General features: G+C 50.9%; 9 protein-coding genes across 9 annotated transcripts; 3 read left to right on the top strand and 6 right to left on the bottom strand.

Moving 5' to 3' along the window:
- Nucleotides 1-159: 159 nt before the first annotated feature.
- On the top strand, nucleotides 160-785 carry LCP9604111_478 (uncharacterized protein; the record flags this gene model as incomplete). Its single annotated transcript, XM_039068793.1, has 3 exons — nucleotides 160-226; nucleotides 282-437; nucleotides 517-785. 3 exons carry the CDS (start codon nucleotides 160-162, stop codon nucleotides 783-785), a joined length of 492 nt encoding a protein of 163 aa, XP_038933026.1.
- Nucleotides 786-2,167: 1,382 nt separating this feature from the next.
- LCP9604111_477 (putative C6 transcription factor (OTam)) lies at nucleotides 2,168-4,078 on the bottom strand (the record flags this gene model as incomplete). The annotated part of the gene is made up of 2 exons (XM_039068792.1): nucleotides 2,168-3,887; nucleotides 3,957-4,078. 2 exons carry the CDS (start codon nucleotides 4,076-4,078, stop codon nucleotides 2,168-2,170), a joined length of 1,842 nt encoding a protein of 613 aa, XP_038933025.1.
- Nucleotides 4,079-4,214: 136 nt separating this feature from the next.
- On the bottom strand, nucleotides 4,215-6,174 carry LCP9604111_476 (DNA-directed RNA polymerase II subunit RPB4; the record flags this gene model as incomplete). Its single annotated transcript, XM_039068791.1, has 5 exons — nucleotides 4,215-4,399; nucleotides 4,453-4,541; nucleotides 5,580-5,703; nucleotides 5,797-5,924; nucleotides 5,984-6,174. 5 exons carry the CDS (start codon nucleotides 6,172-6,174, stop codon nucleotides 4,215-4,217), a joined length of 717 nt encoding a protein of 238 aa, XP_038933024.1.
- Nucleotides 6,175-6,521: 347 nt separating this feature from the next.
- Nucleotides 6,522-8,126, bottom strand: trm5 (tRNA (guanine) methyltransferase; the record flags this gene model as incomplete). Its single annotated transcript, XM_039068790.1, has 4 exons — nucleotides 6,522-7,489; nucleotides 7,535-7,609; nucleotides 7,663-7,764; nucleotides 7,832-8,126. The coding sequence occupies 4 exons, from the start codon at nucleotides 8,124-8,126 to the stop codon at nucleotides 6,522-6,524; spliced, it is 1,440 nt and encodes a 479-aa protein (XP_038933023.1).
- Nucleotides 8,127-8,516: 390 nt separating this feature from the next.
- Nucleotides 8,517-9,601, bottom strand: LCP9604111_474 (uncharacterized protein; the record flags this gene model as incomplete). Its single annotated transcript, XM_039068789.1, has 2 exons — nucleotides 8,517-9,361; nucleotides 9,445-9,601. The coding sequence occupies 2 exons, from the start codon at nucleotides 9,599-9,601 to the stop codon at nucleotides 8,517-8,519; spliced, it is 1,002 nt and encodes a 333-aa protein (XP_038933022.1).
- Nucleotides 9,602-10,000: 399 nt separating this feature from the next.
- LCP9604111_473 (ankyrin repeat domain-containing protein) lies at nucleotides 10,001-11,323 on the top strand (the record flags this gene model as incomplete). Its single annotated transcript, XM_039068788.1, has 1 exon — nucleotides 10,001-11,323. One exon carries the CDS (start codon nucleotides 10,001-10,003, stop codon nucleotides 11,321-11,323), a length of 1,323 nt encoding a protein of 440 aa, XP_038933021.1.
- A 210-nt stretch (nucleotides 11,324-11,533) lies between these two features.
- On the bottom strand, nucleotides 11,534-14,608 carry LCP9604111_472 (PX domain-containing protein; the record flags this gene model as incomplete). Its single annotated transcript, XM_039068787.1, has 7 exons — nucleotides 11,534-11,761; nucleotides 11,818-12,961; nucleotides 13,009-13,105; nucleotides 13,158-13,782; nucleotides 13,848-14,156; nucleotides 14,209-14,438; nucleotides 14,506-14,608. The coding sequence occupies 7 exons, from the start codon at nucleotides 14,606-14,608 to the stop codon at nucleotides 11,534-11,536; spliced, it is 2,736 nt and encodes a 911-aa protein (XP_038933020.1).
- Nucleotides 14,609-15,731: 1,123 nt separating this feature from the next.
- Nucleotides 15,732-16,771, top strand: LCP9604111_471 (putative calcium/calmodulin dependent protein kinase; the record flags this gene model as incomplete). Its single annotated transcript, XM_039068786.1, has 5 exons — nucleotides 15,732-15,780; nucleotides 15,837-15,844; nucleotides 16,014-16,104; nucleotides 16,157-16,374; nucleotides 16,427-16,771. 5 exons carry the CDS (start codon nucleotides 15,732-15,734, stop codon nucleotides 16,769-16,771), a joined length of 711 nt encoding a protein of 236 aa, XP_038933019.1.
- Nucleotides 16,772-17,145: 374 nt separating this feature from the next.
- Nucleotides 17,146-19,773, bottom strand: ace1 (putative C2H2 transcription factor (Ace1); the record flags this gene model as incomplete). The annotated part of the gene is made up of 5 exons (XM_039068785.1): nucleotides 17,146-18,331; nucleotides 18,387-18,662; nucleotides 18,716-18,960; nucleotides 19,038-19,291; nucleotides 19,371-19,773. 5 exons carry the CDS (start codon nucleotides 19,771-19,773, stop codon nucleotides 17,146-17,148), a joined length of 2,364 nt encoding a protein of 787 aa, XP_038933018.1.
- Between the last annotated feature and the right edge of the window lie 174 nt (nucleotides 19,774-19,947).

Genomic DNA, 19,947 nt, shown 5'->3' with positions numbered 1-19,947 from the left:
CTCCTTTGCTACCAGTGTAACAACTAGTAGCATATCCGAGTCATTCTAGGAGTATCTCATTCGAGAAGGGTCCCCAAATTCCACTTTTCTTTTCATCGACACCCGCATTGACCAACGTATTTCGACTTCACGAGCGATGTTTAGAGAGACTGATGGGCAATGGGTCACCCAAGTCATTCTCTAGGCATTTGGTCTGCCTTTCCTTGCAATCTACGCGGACTACTATGTATGTCATGGCTAGTGCCACCTTCAGACCGTATCTCTAGCTAATCATGAAACAGCCCGACTGCCAAATGACACAAAGGATTCCAATCAATCTCATCCTGCGGCACTGGTAACCAGTGCTACATATATCTATTTAGGTGGTGCTGCAGCCGCGCCACCAATTACCCATCACCCATCATCCTTTCGTTGGACCTTTTCAGCAATCCTTTCAGGTATGATTCTTCAGGTCCTTTTGAGTGTGCTTTCAGGTTTCCTTTAAACCATCATCATATATTTACTGATGATTCACAGAAACTCAAGCTGAAGATATCAACACGCTTGAAGTCGTCAATCGCCCGGATCGCACCCAAGACGTCTATCCAGTGACAAAGTCAGAACCTCGAGTCTTCCCTCAAGACCATCCAAATCCAACAGTCAACAGTCTAACAACACTGCCCAAGTGGGCTACAATCTGTTCAGCCCCTCTTCACGTTGGCCTTCTAGTACCAGCTTGCAATGGCCTACCGTTGTTGTTGAAACGGGCTTATCCGAGAGCCTGCAATGACTTCTTCGAAATCTAGATGATGGTTCAGAGCCTCTAAGAGAAGCAAACATAGTGGTTATCATATCTATCAAGAAGACCGCTGTTCATTTTGAACAATGGTGGCTTGCTCCACCCATGCCCCAGCCGTGCAATATGCAGCAGCCATATTCATGTGCTGAAGTTGATGTGACTAAAACCATAGTCGATGGTGCCCCATGACAATACCATCCGGGAGTCTTGAGTCTTGACACCAACAACCCCGATAAGACACCTGGAGATGACAGCCTGTCTTAGTGATATCACTGCAGTAGCTCCGATAACACACCAACACGTCTGAAGGCGCCCGAAAATACCTGACCAAGACCAAGACCACTAGCACTAGCACCAGCAGCTAGTCAGGTAGTTCGCTGCCAATGATGAGGAGCTGTGTTGAGTGTCCTACAAACGCCATACTCAAAATGGCAACCATATATAACTATCCCGTCGGACAAGTCGATTCTTGTCGTATCGAATGTGAGTTCATTTCCTTTTCCTTTATCTATGAGCATTACTGACAGTCGTCTTACTAGGATCCCTCAGTCTGACTGGCCAACACTCGATGATATCCGCAAACCCCGGTCCATCTCTCTCTGGGGAGTTTGGCAAGTAACGGACGCCAACCTGATCGAGTCAGCATCGGATGGTCTGCCTTTGCCTGTTACGGTATCGTTGTGTTCAACCACACACCGCCACAGACGAAAACCAGACAAAGCTGGGCCTTCCACAAGAATGTTCTGATGAATCTCTCGGGGATTCTCGAAGAGCCCCAGCGCCGGACAACGCATTGTCCAGTCGGGAGAAGCACTTTCTATGCAAGTTGAAAAACAAAACAAAAAAAAAAAAAATCGTGCGAGCGTGAAGAGCAAGAGTTGAAAGCGTTATTGAGTGGTGTCGTCCTCGAACAGGATCGTCAAATAAAATCATAATTCATATCATCCACTCTATATACATAGGCTGTCTAATAACAATAACAATGGCGAAAACAAACCCCGAAACAAAGCAAGCATAGCATAACATAACAAAATCCGGTCCAATCCAGACCATATATGCATTCATTCCAAAGCCAGGGTAATTCCGTCATAGCAAAAAGTAGGTAACGAATTTTAGTGTCGCTGCGGGGCAAGGCAAGCAGTGAGTACATGGGGGTACATGCACAACATAATCAATCATTTCAAATAGGTAAATCAGGCGCTTCATCCCAGGAAATCAAGAACAAGATCAAATTCCGGAGAAAACGCCGGAGCAAAGGGGAGTCGTGAGAAGACATCAACGAAAGAAAGAAAGGGCTGGAAATGAGGTAAGGGATGCGAGGGGGCACGGAGCAAGGTATATGAAGAGAAGAGAGGAGAAGGGATGGGAGAGAGGTTGACGGGATCATCATCATAGGGGCGCCATAGAGGCTTCCCCTTCCCCATCCTCCATATCACTAACAGACGTAGCCGGCGACGCCAGACCCGACATAACCGAGCTCGAAGCGGCCGTGCCAGCAGCCTCCATCATAGCGTCATCATAAGAGCTAAGCGTGGTAGGAGGCATGCGCGGCGGCGCATTCTTACCAGACGACGCCATCAGCTCGGCGATACCAGGCTTCGCGGGGACGTGCTTGTGCAGCGCGGTGGCGTTGTCCAGACTCTGCAGGGCGAAGCCCATGAACTCGGCGTTCTTGTGGCTGACGCCTAGCGTCCAGCGGTACTCGCACAGCCGGACGCGGTAGAAGTCAGCCTCCTCGTTTGTCGGCGCGGTGATGCGGAGCAGCATGCCGAAGGAGCCGATGAGGGAGAAGTTGGTGCGGGCCGAGGCGGGCCAGAACGAGCGGAGGTGGGCGGGGCGCAGGCGGTTGACGAAGTCCATGGCGGAGATCAGGCGGGTTTTGGCTGCGGAGCGGCAGATGTGTGCCAGGTACTGGTCTGTGCCTTCGGCGAGGAGGGAGCGGACGATGCAGCGGTGAAGGGTTATTTCGGTGGCGAAGTAGGCGAGGTGGAGGGCGCCGTTGCGGGCGTGTTCGTCTGTTATTGTTTCGACGAGTTCGCCGGTGGAGGTTTCCATTTTGAGGGATGCTGGGAGGGAGGAGAACCAGTCTTTGAGCCGGATTTGGGCTGGTTTGGCTTTTTCTAGGATCATGCGTGTGCGCTGGTTTCCGGCGGCGGAGAACTCTTCGATGGCGTGCAGGGTGTAGAACCGGTCGAGGATGTCGGAGAGGATGGTGGTTAGTGCGACCATGTGACAGAAAAGCAGAGGGCCGTGGCCGACGGCGGTTTCATCGTGTGACGAGTCAGTGCCGGAGGCAAAGGCGTCCGAGAAGTCCTGCTCCACGAGATCCTTGACCGTCCAGTTGAACGCGAAGATATGCGAGGGTCGGCCGTGCACCAGCGATGACCATTTATCCTGCATATACAACGCCCACGCGAGACGTTTCCGCAGGCCTTTCTCCCAGGTCTCCATACGCCAGTTTGTGCAGTCCTGGTGCAGACCCAGCTCGAACGCGGCCGTGACCAGCTGGCCGTTTAGCGATGCCGTAGCGAGAGTCGACTTTTGTGTCAGCAGGAGCCCGGCTTGGATGGTGGATACACTGGGGAATTGCAACGAATCCATCAACAGCTTCAAGGCCGAAGCCTCTAGTCGTGCGGCATCGGGCTTACGCGCAGTTTGCGAGGTGACACCGACGTCGACAAACTTCAACGTCAAGACGTAGACTGCGGCGAGGAGTAGCGGCGAGAGGCCACGGCGCTCGCGGTATGATTGGCGGAACACTTCCTCTATCAAAATCGGGAACGAGGGGTGCACGTGCTCAAAGAACTTCTCGATCAGTGTGGAGCCGTAGGGAGCGACCATGCTCTCGATAGCATCGAGTGACACGGCATGCGAGTCCGGCACGGTGTCGACGACGCGCATGAAGGTGCCGTCGTCGGCACATCTCCGCACGCGCGAGTTGGCCACGGTGCATTCGTCGTATTCGTCCAGTGGCAGATAATCCAGCAAGGTGGGCTCCAGCTCCGTGGTCATGCCGATATACTGGGTTGATTGGTTAAAAAACCCGGGGCGAATCATGTTCACTGCTAGGTGAGACTCCGTCTCGGGGATACAGTGCTGCATTGAAGGTCTGGGGATTGTTAGGGCACGATTTCTTTCTACATATAGAGGCGTATATCCCCCGGTTGGAATGCCATACCGCTTAATGCCTTCTGCAGGCTCCTGGCCGTCCAACTTCCTCTTCTTCGACGGACCCTCGTGAGTGTGGGAGAAGGTACACTCTTGGCGATGAAAGTCGCATGAGTAGCATTTATTGACCATTTCGTTCATGGCACATCTGCTCTTTCTGCGGAGACAGGCGTCACAGCTGGCTCCATTCCGTGCGCGGGGGAGGGTCGAGTTGATGGAGATGGGGGATGGAGAGAGCACTGGGGTCGAGCCCGTCTTTCGGCGGAGATCAGGAGAATGGGTTTGGGAATATCCCGGCTGGAGAGTGATAACGGTAGCCATGTGGACGGTGGACCGGAGCTAGCCCTGAGGCACGGGCAAATAGGAACGGAGATCGAAGGTGATAAGGGTCTTCACGGAGCACGGAGTTGTGCTCCAGACGTGTAACTCCGCAATCTCTTGGGATTCTTTTTTCTGAATATACGGCGTCAGTCATTGGATCACGTCGTGATAAGCCCGGCACATACGCTTATCAGGGAAAACAGGTGTGTTATCTGATAATCCAGAGCCGGCACCGGAGATCAGAGATATATCAGGCGGATGAGCCTGCAAGTGACTTCAGCAGGATGAGATGTCGAATAGTTCGCTCCGTCATTCCTAGCCGTTACGAGATGTGGTAAGTGAGGGAGAAGGAGGGAAAAGAGGGAAATCAATGACATATCGACCTAATAGGTAATATAAACTATGGATGAATCCCGAAACTCGTTACTTTCCCGACAACCAGACGATCAGCTTTTTGCTCTCGTAACGGAAACCCGCCCGAGCAGCCATTGACGGGCAATTATGACACTTTAATTGTCAACGATAAGCGGTCCCTTGCTGATTGGTTCTGAATGCAGACATTGCATTACGTACAGAATATTGTTAGGTCATCATTTCACGTAGGGCATCCATGGAAGTGAGATTGAATTTGGTCAAACTGTATCTAGGACGGTTTAGGGCGAATGATATATATCACCGTTACAACATAGCTCCCTTCGTCCTTTTCCTGCGTCAATTGGCGTTCTGACTGGTCGACTGTCCAAGGATCGCCCGGGCCAATCAGCGGCCAGTGATAACGCCTTTCCACCGGGCCAATCACCGTCCGTCCCATACTAAAGTCGCAGTAGCGCCCGAACTGTGTGGGGAGAACGCAATGTGGAGGGAGGCTAAGACTATGTACGTACATGTTGTATGTACATTAGATATATACTCGGCTAACTATCTATATGTACTATATTGTATCTGCACTATATGCATCTCCTCCGTATTGTTCCGATTTCTACTGACCGCTATGCAATCTGATATGTAATACAATACATTAAAATAGATTGTACCGGAGTGGAACACCCCGGAGTCAAGATCCTGTTCCCCGGCACATGCTCAATGCTACTGTGGCGAACGGAAGAGCACGGACTTGGCAGAAGATGTAATAAGAAAGGAGCGGCAATGGTTGGTCCGGGAGGTTTCTATTATGAATCACCAATTCCCGAGTACCTATGGCCTGTTAATCCAACATCCTGCAATCGATCACTGAAAAAAAAAAGAACACCGTCAAAACTCCATGCTCCTAAGAATGAAACATCCACAAAATGCAATCCCCTATATGCTTTACTCGGTGAAGTTGCGCAGCTTGGTCAGTTCATCTAGCAATTCTTGCAAGTCGCTGTCCGAGATCTTGTTCTGGAGACTCGGGATGAGAGACTTGGCCTCCTCGGCATTGTCACAACATAAACTGCCTGTTCAGAGACCCGAGTCAGTCAATCTATCCAGGTAAAAGTACATGGAGTAATGTCATGTCTTGGCTGATGGGGCAGTGCAAATCAACTCACCCAGCTGTGACCGCTCAAACATCTCCAGTTCCGTGTGAGAGTTCAAAAGTCGCTCGACGGCCTTGATATTCTCCTCATCCTTGAACCGCGCAAACACGTCCAAGTAATCCAAGGTCTTGGTCAGGTTCCTGTAGACATCACAAGTAAGTATTGATATCCGACCACGACGTCGGGTCTGTCCACTCACTCCGGCTCTTCGTATTTATTCCCCCCGCGCCGCTTGTTCTCCAACACCTTGTGGATAACGAGTCGTGCTTCGGATAGCGAGAGAGTGTGTGTGTGTTGGTCAGCGCCTAGCTTGAGCGTGGAGGCGGCTTCGAGCTCGCCTTGTGGCAGCGCGCGCTTGCGGTGTGTGGGTGGGGGTAGTTGGACACTCATTGTGTGGTTTGAAGGGCGGGATTCCGTAAATTCGGGTATGCAGCTTAGTGCTTCGAATCGAATGTGTTTGTAAAAGTAACTTGCCCGAAGTTACTTCGTCGACGCCGTGTATTTGCTGTAAAAAGATGAGGTGACTTGTTTGGCGATCTCTGCAGTTGAACTTCCGGCAGTTCAAGGCGGTGACCCCGGTACCGCTTCATCAATACAATTTAACTCCGATGGAAGGCAACTCGTACTTATTTATTACTACTTGTTTATTACTACCAATACTTGATAGATGATTCTTAGGGTATCAGAGTTTTATTTTTGTGGAGAAGTCCAAACGCCTCACATGCAGCTATGCAACTCTATACCTTCCGAAAAGCGACCTCCCGCGGCAGACGGAAGCTAGCACAGAACATCTGCTTCTTAGGACTAACCAGCCTCACATTGTGAATAGCGAGTTCCACTTCCTGGTTACCCTTGCCTCCCACACAGTCATCAATAGTGACCTTGTATCCGATCCGCTCAGAGATCCTCTCACAGATATCAATGTGATCATCCACCTCGTCAGTTGAGTGTCCCGAGAAACAATAAACATGGACCATGGGCAATTTCTGCTCCGTGTTAGGCGCGAAAATGTGTTCCTCGCCAGCATAGAGCCCAGGGAAGGCATCGAGGAATTCAATAGCCGTAGCAGGCAAGTTCATGACATAGTGATTGACAACGGTAGGACGGGTGTATATCTTCGGCGCGGGGAGCGGGACCCCGTTGCCTTGCGCAACCTTGCGCTGCTTCTCCCTGCTCACCTTCGGGTGGATAGTAACGGTAAGCGGCTCCGCGCTCAGCAACGACCGACCCGACGAACGGATAAACTCCCGACCATCCTGGTTGAAAGCGGTGACGAAATCTTGCACCCTATTACGCTGGATGGCATCTTGCATAACTTCGAATCCGTGCGGGTTGAGATCGTTGGCCCATACAAAGATCTTCTTGCGGCCTGCTGGAACGGCGAAGGGCCCAACGCCGGCCATCACGTCGCAGACCATCTCGCTGGGCTCGAACTTCTCGACTAGACGGCGATGCTCGGTCTCCAGGCGGCTGTTCCAGTAGACACGGGCGTAGTCGAACCGGAACTCGCAGTCCTGCTCGTGCTGGATGACATTAAGGTCGTTCTCGCCTGCCAGCAGTTCGAATGGGAAGGTGCGGAACTGGCTGTGTGAGCCGACATCTTCGGTCTTATTGATGACGGTGCGGACGGTCGGGTTCTTGTCCATAAGAACCTCGGCAAGTATGTGCTTATATGGCAGGTATTGGGCGCGGAGATTTAAATGCACTGTTTCGTCAGTATTGGTTATAGCAGTGACTCAGACGAACATACAGACATGCCCCACTTGAGTGAAGCCTTGAGGAATCTCTTCCAGGTCCTCAGGAAGAATCGATGAGATTATCTCAGCTATGAGAAGGTTAGCATGTATACTGAACCGAGAGAACATCCGTCAAGCATACCGTACGACCAATGGTCATATTCCAATTCCAATTCATAAGGCCCCAAGGCGACCGTTCCCTTATTTACAAGCTCGTTGATAGTAGGCGACCATGTAGCCTTATCTATAAACATATTAGAACCTCCATGCATGTATCTATCAAGCCTAGCGGATCCAGGCAACAAACCTACCATCCAACTTCAGGTTCTCGCGCAACAACATAGCCTTCCACACTTTGCCATCTTCATCCTTCGCCTCGCGGATAGGACTAATGCGTGGCCAGAGCAGTATGTCGCGGCTCTTGACCAGCTCCTTCCGCACGTTCGAGATATCGCTTGCTTTAAAAATTCGGGCGACGGAGAGGGGCACCTTTCTGCGGAAAAATGACCGGTCGAGTGTGCGCATCGCACGATTTACAGGGGGTCGGAACATGTCGGCGATCTCGTAGGGAGTAGCCTGCTTGGAAGCTTCATCTGTGGGGGTCATTGGAGGTAGAGTATTCAGTTTCGGCCTATTGGTATTGTTCCTTGCTGGAAGCTCGAGGCGCATTGCGGCGCGATAATTTATTCTTATCAGCCACGTGACGTCTTATCTAGATCTATACAATCCTAACATGTGAGATGTAGGACGAAATCATTCACTGGCCGGGTAAAGCTTATATTTTCTATTAAGCATGCTAATTGTATATATGGATGAAAGACGGTCATAATTCCCTGCTGTACAAAATGCTGAGAAGATAACACAATAATCAGGTCGCAAGCTATCATATCATAACAGTTCGTGAGATGGGACCAACACTGAGCCGGAATTATAGTAGGAATGCAAATGCCAATTGGCAGTATTCGCTGGATGTGCAATCCGATTCCAAAGGTGACATCAATAGGGTTTCATCCCCTCAATAAGAGAACGATCCAGTTCCCTCTGAGCTTCCAGATTAGAAACACGGTCTTGCAGCTTCTTAATCTCGCCATCCTTCTTCTTCAATGCCAGCCGCGTCATATCCCGCCCACGGATAATCCCCCGTGTCTTCAAATCCTGCCGGTTAAGCAGCGAAAGCACCTCGTCGTGCGCTCTGTTTGGCAAAACAACACTATGTTTCTCCAGGATATCGAGTAGACTCTTTGCAAGATCCGAGGTGTCAAACTTCGAGTCCGCAGAGAGTACATCGTTGTACTTGCTAGGCGTGGGTGTCATGCATAATTCCGCCGACGAAGGAAACATCTCGGTGCGCGAGGAGCGGGATGAGAAAGGCGTCGCGGGTGCAGACCGGTCGTAGGAAGACTTATCATTTGTGATTTCGCCCAATTTGCGCTTTCCGGGTGAGGTCACCGCGGCGGTGCGGGGGGTCTTGAACGGGGAGTCGGGGTGGAAGTTGGGTTGCGAGATGAAGGTCTCGGTCTGGCTGGAAGATAGTGCCTTGATAAGCTCATCGTCATCCGAGTCATCATTCCAGCCAAAATCGTCTGACGCTTCCGAGATCATTCTGGCCTTGGCTGTCTTGGGAGGCGACTTGAAGTTGCGCTGCGGGGTGTCGATAAATTTGCGCTCGGTTTGTGGAGTAATCAGTCCATTGTTCATACGGCCTGGTGTGCGCTTTGATGGAGTGATCGAGAAAGAGTCGGGTTCGGATCGAGAGTTGGCAAGAACGACTGCTTGTTCGCGGATTACAGCGTCAGCTGCCCACAGGAAGAAGCTGCATCGCGACTGTGCGCAAGTCCAAACTGTTTTGTATGTCAGTCGCTGACTTTTATCGAGCATGGGGATATCTTTCCGAGCATTGAGAACCTCGGAAGATTCTACATACACCATTTCCCTAAGTTTGGCCCATGCCTCTTAGTTTCACGACGGACAGCGACTGGCCGATCCGCGCAGTTACAGCACCAAAGGCCATCTCTGAAGAGGCCACGGTTCTGGCGTGAAGTAGTTCTTGGAGAACCTTGGTATATCTGAGGGTACGACATTTGCGACAGTGGTTTCCCAAATGTTGAAGAGGGAAGATGACGCTGTCGCCATGGAAACTGGCTTATCTCTTATCGAGACTCCAGGTCTTGGCATTATCAGAAGATCTATAAAATCCTTCAGGTGGGTTAACAGTGCATGAATAGAAGATGTACTATGAGTAGAACATAGATATAGGGGATAATATGGTAATCTATAATCAGGTTGAATAGAAGAGACTGTTTGACATGCATTGTTGAGGCTGTGGTTTGATCTCAACCCATTCAACGCCGTTCTTGCCTAGTATGTATAAAGAAATCATCTGAAGTTTGACAGCACGTGCTGTCGCTTCTTAAAGTACTCACGCGTTTACTACTCCCACAATCAAATCCTCCTTCTTGCATACCCCTCTAAACGCGAAAATGAGTGCACCACGCACAAGCAAAGAGGGACCCTTCTCAACCATCCCCAAAGAACTATACCTCGCGATATCTGAGTTCCTTCCATCACTATCAGACCTAAATGCGTTCGCGCGCACCACCACAGCAACCTACAGTCTCCTCAACACAGACCTGTACAAGCGCGATGCAAAGTCTCCCAACCCCAAATCCCTCTTCTGGGCCGCAACAACCGACAACACCTCAACAGCCCTCAAAGCTCTTTCCGCAGGCTTCGACATCGAATCCAAGACAGAGATAAATACAGGCCAGCAACTCAAGGGCTGCACCCCAATCCTGCTAGCCGCTTATTACAACAGCCCCGCAGTACTCAAACTGCTCCTGCTAAACGACAAAGCAAACCCGAACACCCCCGATGACAAATGGCTTTGCTCGCCACTGTCCTGGGCCGTCAAAGAGTGCTGCATAGCCATTGTTCAGACCCTGCTCAGCGACAGCCGTACAGACGTCAACCAGCAAGACAAGATTGGCGATACCGCACTCATGATTGCCGTCAACTACCAGCCCGCGATGGTCCCCCTGCTTCTCTGTAGCGGACGGGCTGATCCGCGCGTGGGAAATCTGCAGGGATGGACGCCTCTCAGTCGTGCCGCGCAGGAGATTGATGGAGACGTGGGCATGTTGCTTGCCGACCACCTGCGCCTGATTATCCAGGGGGACGATGGCGAAGAGGAGTGTCAGCATGTGTTTTTCTATGCGGCTGTCATGGGCTATGTTGACATCGTGCATTACATGGTGAAATGCTATGGAGAGAAGGTCGACCCTAACGCCGAGGAACGACAGTATGGCCGGGGAGCGTTCGCGATTGCGGCCTCGGCGGAGCGGTTGGAGGTTGTGCAGTTTTTGCTGGAGTGGAAGGCTACGAACCCTAACGTGCAGACGGATTGGACGAAGCAGACGCCCTTGTTTGTTGCTGCGCAGCATGGACACGACGAGATCGTGGCGCTGTTGCTTGATTCTGGCAGGGTTGACCTGGAGATTGCTGACAAGCATGGGACTACGCCGTTGGGAATCGCGGCCGAAAGAAACCACGAGGACATCGTGCGGCGGTTGTTGGCTGGGCCTCGACGGGCTAATCCTAATGCTCGCGACAAGAAGGGTCGGACACCGCTGTTCCATGCTGCATTGAGCGGTCGCCTGGGTGTTGTGATAATACTCCTTGAGGCGGATGGAATTGATTTGCAGTTGAGTGATGCAGAGGGGAAGACGCCGGTGGCCGTGGCCTTGGAATATGGCAATCGCCAGGTTGCGGAGGTGCTACAGAGATACATTGACAGCGAACCGTGAATATTATGGTCTCAATTATCATAACGCATCTGGTGTGCGGCCCGATCATATGCTGTATCTATCTAGTCCTTCCACCCTCAGCACAACCAAGAAATAGAAGCAAGCAATGAATCGGTGTATGAGAACAAAATCAAATAGTGGGAATCAAACGGGAGAAGCCATATCTATGGCGGTATCACGAATGTAGCAAAATAATTCTAACATCGACGTCTAATCAGCAAGTACATGCCGCAACATGGCACCGAACGGATCAGCAAGCTTGAGAATCTCCGTAACCTCGGGCTTGACAGGTTCACCCGCGGTACGACGAAGCTGGTCCTGTTTCTTTGACCGGCGGCGGCGCTCTACGGCAATGGGATCGTCCATGTCCTCATCTCCAGAGTCTTCATCAGAGGCTTCAGATGCTTCATCCGAGATAGTGAGGTCCTCTAGATCAGCCTGTAAACTGGTTAGCCTGAAATCCAAATCCATATTGAAGTCAAAGAAAAACATACCTCATCAAGACCGAAATCACTGCCCCTGAAGGCTGCAGCTCCTGGGATAGCCTCCCCAGATATACCTTCAGCAGCCATCTTCTGGCGAGTCTTGTTCAGATGCCAGCGTTTCCGGTCTTCTTGCCACTTGATAAGCTGATTGATTTCCGTGAGAGCAAGGTCTTTGTCGATCTGGCCAACTCCGACAGCTCCTTGGAACAAAGCATTGATGTCCATTTTACCTCCGGCGGGGCCATTGCGCAGGAAATCGAGGATCTCCTCAATCCAAGCCATGAGAGACTGGAAGAGACCGTTATCGTGCTGGTGCACTTCGTGGATGAACTTGTAAAAGTTGGCCTCGTGGCGAGCACACAGGTCGATGAACGCCTGCACTGTTTGGTTCGGATCGGCAGAGGCATCCTGGCGCTGGGCACTTTCAATCACACTGATAGCATCGTCGGCAAATAGAGCAAAGTCCGTAATGCTGTTGTATACGTTGGCAGATTTGTAAACCCGGACGAGCGGCTCGTAAAAGATAGTGAACAGATCGCGGAAGAGCTGCAGGGTGACTGGTTCCTCAACAATGCTTAGCATCATCGCCTTGTCGCGCTGGCGGGTGTAGAGCTTCAGAAGCTGCTTCATATGAGCGAACCATTGGGCGCCCTGTTGCATTTCCAGGTCTACGTTCTCCACGGCATAGTTCCAAGCCACGTAGCCGTTGAACACCTTGCCAATCTGTTCCGGGGTGAGTTCGGGCGACAGTAGATCAGAGCGAAGGATAGCGACAATGATGTCGACATCGTCGGTAGCAGCCTCTGCTCGGATCTCATTCTTGATGTCTTCCTCGGCATCCGCGAAGCTCTTGAGCTTCTGAGTAAGAATAGGATCTTCAACCTTCGAAGCCAGAGAAGAAATTGATTTTTGGAAATCTTTGATGCTTTCGTTTAGGGTTAATGAAAAGATGCGTTGCAAAAGTGACCGCGAGCCGAAGGGCTGGGCCATGAAAAGGTCTAGAACACCAGACATGACTGCAGCAGGGTTGGCGATGCGAATCACATTCTTCATGAGCGTGTAGGGAACCAGGCCGTGGATTCTCTTCGCCTGTGAAAACAGTTCAGGGGAGTTATCCTCGGCAAGGAACAGATGGTATATTGTTGCAGCAACCCTATTGAATGTTAGGACGGCGAAACACCAGGAAATCAGATAACTTACTCAATGCGGAGCCACTCGGCGAATTTCTGATATTGCGGGCTGAGCTCTGCAATTGAAGGCTTTTCCCGGATCTCGGCGAACAGCCTTGTTAATCCATCTGAAATCGTGGTCAGCAAACCATGTTACGCCGGAAGAAGCTGGCGACTTACTGCTCTCCACAATATCCCGGCGGAACTGCTCCATGTACACGTCCAGCTCCGCCGCTCGTTGCCTAGCAATCTCATAGAATCTCTTCTGTTCCTCGATCCTCACAGCATCCATGCTTTTCCGTTTCTCTACATCAATCAACTCTTCCTCGTTCAACTCGACGGGGCGCGCAGTCAAGAATTCTTCCATGACCTTGGATTCTGCAATGCGACTATTCTGCAATGCAGTGCGAAGGAACGCGCGCAGCGACACACGCTGCTCCTCTCGGTACAGCACAGTCGCCCTCGACACGTCGCTCGTTGACGTGCGCGGTGACTTGGTTGATCGCCTTGATCCTCGGGACAGCGATCGCCGGACGCTCCCTGTGGAAAGCGTTGGTGCAGAGAGCCGATCCTCGGGGGCACTCGTGTCCTGAGTAGAGAAAGATGAAAGGGACGAAGCATCATCATCTGCACTAGAGCCCCACCAGCTCGAGGTGGAAGAAGACTTGTTCTTACGAGGAAGAGGAGGGAGTTGTTTTCCTGGCAGCTCGGTCCTCAATCTCTTGTGGAGCTTGACAAACTCTCCATATCTCCTCCCAATATGAATCTCCGGTTTGTCGTGGTGCCGAACTCGAATAATAAATTCCTTCAGCATTAATTGTCAGCAAAACATCCCGCTCCCAAAAGGCCATTTTTCAGAATCAAACTTACTGCATGTTGATGGTATCGCATTGTCCGCTTGACAGAGGTTGTCCGGACGGCGGCCACGTTCACATCCCAACCATTAATTGAATTACCCTCGGGCATGTTAGCCAGCAGACCCGAATCCTGAGCACCACGCTCGACGATTTCCATCTCTGAGAACTGAATGCGCTCCTCATATCCCGACGCGGTCGGCACACCGGAAACCATCATCAGCTCCACGAGCTTCTCGCATTTGCGGGCCAACTTCCGGCGCTTCGTCTCCTCCAGTCGATCCTCCGAAGATGAGACATGTTTATTGGCAAAGGATTCCAAGAACTATATTCCCAACTGTTAGTCCGGTTTCCATTCAGGGAAGCGTAGCACCCACAACTTGTAGCTTATCCTGCCAAAACTCCTTCTCGCGCGCTTGATCCAGGAACGGGAAGTTCCGGACGTGGTGAACGAAAATATACCGAAGAATAGGCAGTTCCGAATCGACCGGGGCGACCTCACCGAATTCCGATTTGAATGGGGCGCCGAATCGCTGGAGTGCGGTAGGAGAATTTAGTTCGAAGATTTCAGCACGAACTTCGCGGGCGATGAGCTCGCGCTTGAGGTCTATGCCAGTTATCTACCTGTCAGCCACCGTGGAATCGGAATATCACCATCATATGCTCTAACTTACAGTGTTCTTGCTTGCCGGTCAAGACCTGGTCTGTTGGCGGGGTTGCACCGGCATCTCCGTTACCGCTAGGTAGAGCGGAATCAGGCGATTGTGTGTCTGGCATGTTGAGCGGTAATGCTCCTGCTCACTTGAGAGGGAAGCTGAGTCCCTAAGAGACTAAATTGCACGCCCAGGATTCACGTGATGCAAATTGAAGCACAGAATGTGTCTGCCTAAAGAGGCCGGGGCTGTAATGCGGAGCTACTCCGTCGACAGGGCTGAAGAGCGGGGAATGCCAGGGAATGGAATGCTTTGTCCCGCGATGTTTGTACTGGGAAAGATGTGGGAAAGACAATGTGGAGGGGGAGCGGAGCAGATGTCGGAAAAGACAGGATGTCGTCACCCCAATTTATTTTAATATTTAGCTGACACCTCAAATATTGGGGCTATACAAGGCTATGAAAGGCTATATATTGTAAGATTCTATATGTCATCCTGCTATCCTCCATACAATGATGAAATAGTCAGCCAGCGGCCAAAAATGGCTGCACCTGACGCCGGCCTTGACGTCACGTGTAAATATTCGCAGGCCCACCACGCCGCGCCTTGGCTTCCTCCACGTCAAAGTAAAAGCGTCGTATGTGGTAGATCCCTAAGGCCTCTTACTTCAAGAGTCCCCTCCCTTACCTGAGCGAAGAAATGATTCACCGGCTTCAAAACCACGTACACGGGCAACACCAGGTTGAGACTGGCGCTTACATGGATTCCGTTAGGCTTCTTTTAGGCCCTTGCGGCTATTTGTTATTGTGGAGCGGAGCAATAATAAATGTCATCATTGGCGAAAATACGGAAATAGCATGCGACCAAGGATGTTATCCGCGTCGACGCTTTAACCACCAATCAACAGGGATTGTAAGCTCGGCTTCTTGCCTTCAACCACAGGTAAGGGGGCTTTTCCCCTGATTCGTCAACCACGGCCAGTTTCCTACAATATGTGAAAAGAGACATCGCCTATTCAAAGCACTTATTAAACTATATCCTCACATATTCTGCCTCCAATGTTGGCACGAAGGCCGCTCTTCTAGCGAGTCGTCTTTACAAAAGCTCAACGTACCTAAGCCCTCTCCAGCGCACATCGTCCCCAGTACCAAATCGTCTTTTCTATCGCACAATTAGCACAATCCCAAGCAACCCTCTGCTTTCTACCCAGTATACGGGCCTATCCGGTCGCACTTACACTATCGAGCATGTTTTGCAGGAGGAAGTTTCTCCACCGCGTCAAGTGTATCGTGCCTCGTTAGTAGACACCAACCCTTCCCTATAGTTATTTACATACATGCTTATACATTCAGAGCGGATGGTCACAAATTCATATTAAAGTACATACATCCCATCAACTTCGAAGATCTCCGAGAAGTCAATAATCGCCTACGTGGCAATGCAAGTCATGTCCGCCTTGTTGTAGACACTATCCTCAACAAGTCTATGTTTTCGAAAACTTCACAGGTCACCTCTTAACTCTTGCCCAGAAGGACTCGCCCCTGCCAGTAACCAAGAAAATCCTTAAGGATGCCCTTACCGGGCTTGCTGAGCTTCACGATCAGGATATCGTTCACACAGGTATTTCCACTGCTATTTCCCGGGAATACCGGATTACAACTTACTCTTGTAGATATAAAACCAGACAACGTCTTCATCAATTGGCAGGATCGCAATGGCAAGATAATCGTCGACAAAGTTCAACTCGGAAATCTGGAAGATGCAGCTCATATCCCCCCAGGATGCGATATGGTCGGGAAACAAGCCGGCAACTGGATGTGGAGGAGTCCCGAAGCCCACGCAAGAGGACCTGTCAACAAACCTTCAGATGTGTTCTCATTTGCTCTTGTTGTAAGTCCCACATTCGGAATTTCCTAAGCGCAGCTGGTAACTGGTCATCAAGTGCATCTGTGCCGTTCATAAGCGCATCATTTTTGCAGTTCGGGAAGATGAGTTAGAGGAGGGCGTTGATCCCATCGCTGTCGTAATCGAGCGCCAGATCTCTTACTTCGCTGATGAAGACGGGCTCAATGGATTCTTGAAGCATCTTGGTGATAATCCATGGGTTCGCGTTTTCGAAGTCACTTGGGATGGATTGAACCAGAAGACCCCTCGTCAGTCGTTCGTACTCTGGAATGGTGTTGATGATGACTTCAAAAGTCTTGTATGTGCCATGGCTCGTTTTGATCCGGGGGAAAGGATCACGGCGCGTCAGGCGTTGGAGCATAAATGGTTTGAGGGCGTTTGATTGGGATGAGTCAATATTCAATTAACTACCTAATTTCTACGTGTACTGGCGTGATGTTTAGGAACATATATTGCTACACAGCCTGGCCATGATTGAAATGAACCAAGTATTCACGAGGCAAAGGAACTACGATATGTATCTCTTTCAGTTGGATAGAAAAATTCATTTCATCTATTTATTTCAAAGCGTAAAAGTAAATGACACCCCATCAATATGAAAGTAAAAAATCAGGACTTCAGCCATGTTATTTAGAGTGGAAAGATTAAGCTCAATCAAATATGAAAAAATAAGGAAAACCCGCATTTCCATCGCTGACAACATTAAATGCGCTCCAGAAAACAAAATTTGCAAAGACACCCCAAAATCCCGCCTTTTTACTTCATAAATTCCAGCTCCATGTCCCGAGGCAGGTAGTGTCCCTGGGGCTGCTGGCCATTCCAGGTCTGCATGTTCTGCAGAGCGCGCTCATGCTCGAGTGAGGGGAACATCTGTTGAGGGTGCTGGTATTGAGGCGAGTGGTCGCTAGGAGGAGTTTGCATCATGGGTGGAGCGCCGCGAGCCATCTGAGCGCTGTTATAAAGGGTAAAGTCGTTACCGGCCTGGGCTTGGAGTCCATATTCGTAGCGCTCAGAAAGAGTGTCGCCGACGTTACAAGAGTCCGGTGAATATAACATGGCGTTGCCCTGCGCACCGGGGGAGAGGCCGGTGGGCTTCCCAGAGGCATCGTAGGAACAGTGACTGAGGTTCATTGGTTCGTAGTCATTCGAATAACCCTTCATGGCCTCAAGGGCATGAGCCTGAGGAAGCTGTGCAGCCATCGCAGTGTAGTCCTCGTTGGTTGGATAGTCCAGATTGCTCCAATCCAGGTCGAAGTTGATGCTGTCCGTGCCGGTGAGCGGGGATCCGTCAAAGGACACAGGTCCCATCAAGTCGGGAACCGATTCGGCAGATGGAATAGACATGGAGTTCATGGACTGGCGGTGCATCTCCAGGGCTGGAATCAAGCCGTTCGGGTCACCCGCTTCAAATTGACTCTGGAAGCCGCTCAGATTCACCGATGTTGGGAACGAGTTAACGTCGGTCATCAAATAGGGTGATGCTTCTCCGAATAGAGGGAAATCCTCCCCATGGGCAAGCGCAGGAGGGTCAGCGAAGTTGAACTGGGGATTCTCAGGCCAGTTGTAGGCCTGGTCGCTAGGTGAAGGACTGGGACCAGGGATTGGCGATGCGAAGTCGGTTGCCTTCGAAGCAGGAGTAGACACACTGGGAGTCTGAGGTGTGGCCTGGACAGAAGAGCCTCGCTTGCTGCCATTGCGTCCGTTGTTCTTGGAGCGAACGTAAACCCAACCATGAGATTTTTCCATGTGCTGCTTGCAGTTGCTGGCACGTTTGGAAGCATAGGGGCACTTGTGGAATTGACACTTGTAGAGAGTGGGCTTTTCCGAATGCCTATCGTTCATGTGACGATCACGTTCTTTCTCGGTGGGCCAACCTTTAGTGTGGTAGTTGCAGTCAGAGTGCTCGCACTTCCAAGGGCGAGTGTGTGTCTTCTCGTGTTTCCTATGAATGGGTTAGCAATTGAATTCCGACACTTCGATTCAACAGGACAACTTACGTCAAGTCGCAGGGGCGCTTAAAGACCTTGTCGCAGTCGGAGCATTTTTGATTGATGTTCATGGGAGGGGCATCCTTCTTGCGGCGCGCCATAGAGCGCTCAACGCCCTCATCGATTGCATCGTCGAGGGTGATAGTACGCTTGGCAGTACTAGAAACATCCGCCTCGTAGGGCTTTCCAGTGGCCAGAGAGATTTGCTTTCCGTCTTGCGTAATTACAAGTTCGGCAGACTTCCCATTCTGGGATAGACCGCCTGCCAGAGTAGCCTTCGGGATGCTATTTTGAATTAGCTAGGCTCTGTTGTCCAAATCGAATGGAATATCACATACATAGAAGGGGTGGACTCCTTGTTAGTCTCGGAGTCCTGAGTCGCCTGGACTCGCTCGCGTTCAGCGCGAATCATTGCTGCGTATCGTCGGACCTGCGAAACAAGGTCAAGGAAGTATCCGTTAGTATAAGGTCGATCGGCTGGTAGTCGTTGATCACGATCGTTGAGGTGCGACGCCGAAGTATGTAAGCATTGGATTGTAAATTCGCAGAAGTTGAGGTAAGAATTCCGAGAAGTGGCGGAGTTCTTTGAAGTATAAGAAAAAAAAATAAGCATAACTAGAACTCCATAAACCCATTGAAGAGAACAATGTATTGACTTACCGGCGCCAACCACAATAGGGTTTTCTCGAGGTCGCGCAAGCAAACAATCTGTTTATTGATAATGCGCTGGGGGACACTTCGGGCCAATGCGTGGAATGGTTTCAAACGGGGCTCTTTCAGAATAGGGACAAGCACAAAACGTTCAATCTGTTTGCAGGCGGCGGGTCCTAATTGACGTTTTGGCGATGAACCAATATCGAAAGCCGAAATAGAGCTTGTGATGGCAGATTGATTGTCATGAATACCATCATTCACTATTCATTGTTAGTACTCAAATAGGAAACAATAGGGAACAAAGGGCAACAATGAATTCCCGGGGCATGTGACACCCACCTTTATTTTCAGAATCAGCGAGCCCCTCTTCGCTACTGACAGAAGTTCCTAGTCCACTGTCGGACTCGTGGCTATGCTGTTGACGGGACTTTTTCTCGTCTAGTGGGATGGGAATGCTGCGGCCCTCTTCTTTTAAGGAGCGCGGGGAGCCAGACATAGACTCGGAGTTACTGCGCACTAACCCACTCTCTATCGTACTTTCACCAGCGTCCGAGCTCTGGTCTTCGGTGGGTTCCAGAGTCAGCCGGCCTAGGATGGAAGTCATGCGCTCTTCGGCAACAGCGATAGATTCTAACGAGGTGGCCGAGCGATGAGGTAGGGAGCGGAAGTTCAAGACAGGGTCGCGATCGCTGGATGGAGGAGAAGTAGGGGAATGGAAAGTCTCTCCTTTCTTCAGGGGCATTTTAGAGCTGGGCGAGTCGCTGGGAAGAGCGCTGTTTAAGACCGGCCGAGGGCGCCGGGGGGCCCCCCGCGGGGGGGGCGGGGTAAAAAAAGGAAATTTGGGGGGTGTGAGTTGGGGCCGGAAGTAGTTTTGATAGTCGGGTCGGGGGAGCTCCAGGGGGGTACGGGGGGTGGG

The sequence above is a fragment of the Penicillium roqueforti genome, assembly GCF_015533775.1.
Source record: "Penicillium roqueforti strain LCP96 04111 chromosome Unknown scaffold_01, whole genome shotgun sequence".
NCBI lineage: Eukaryota > Fungi > Ascomycota > Eurotiomycetes > Eurotiales > Aspergillaceae > Penicillium > Penicillium roqueforti.
This window is presented reverse-complemented; position numbering and strand designations above follow the sequence as displayed.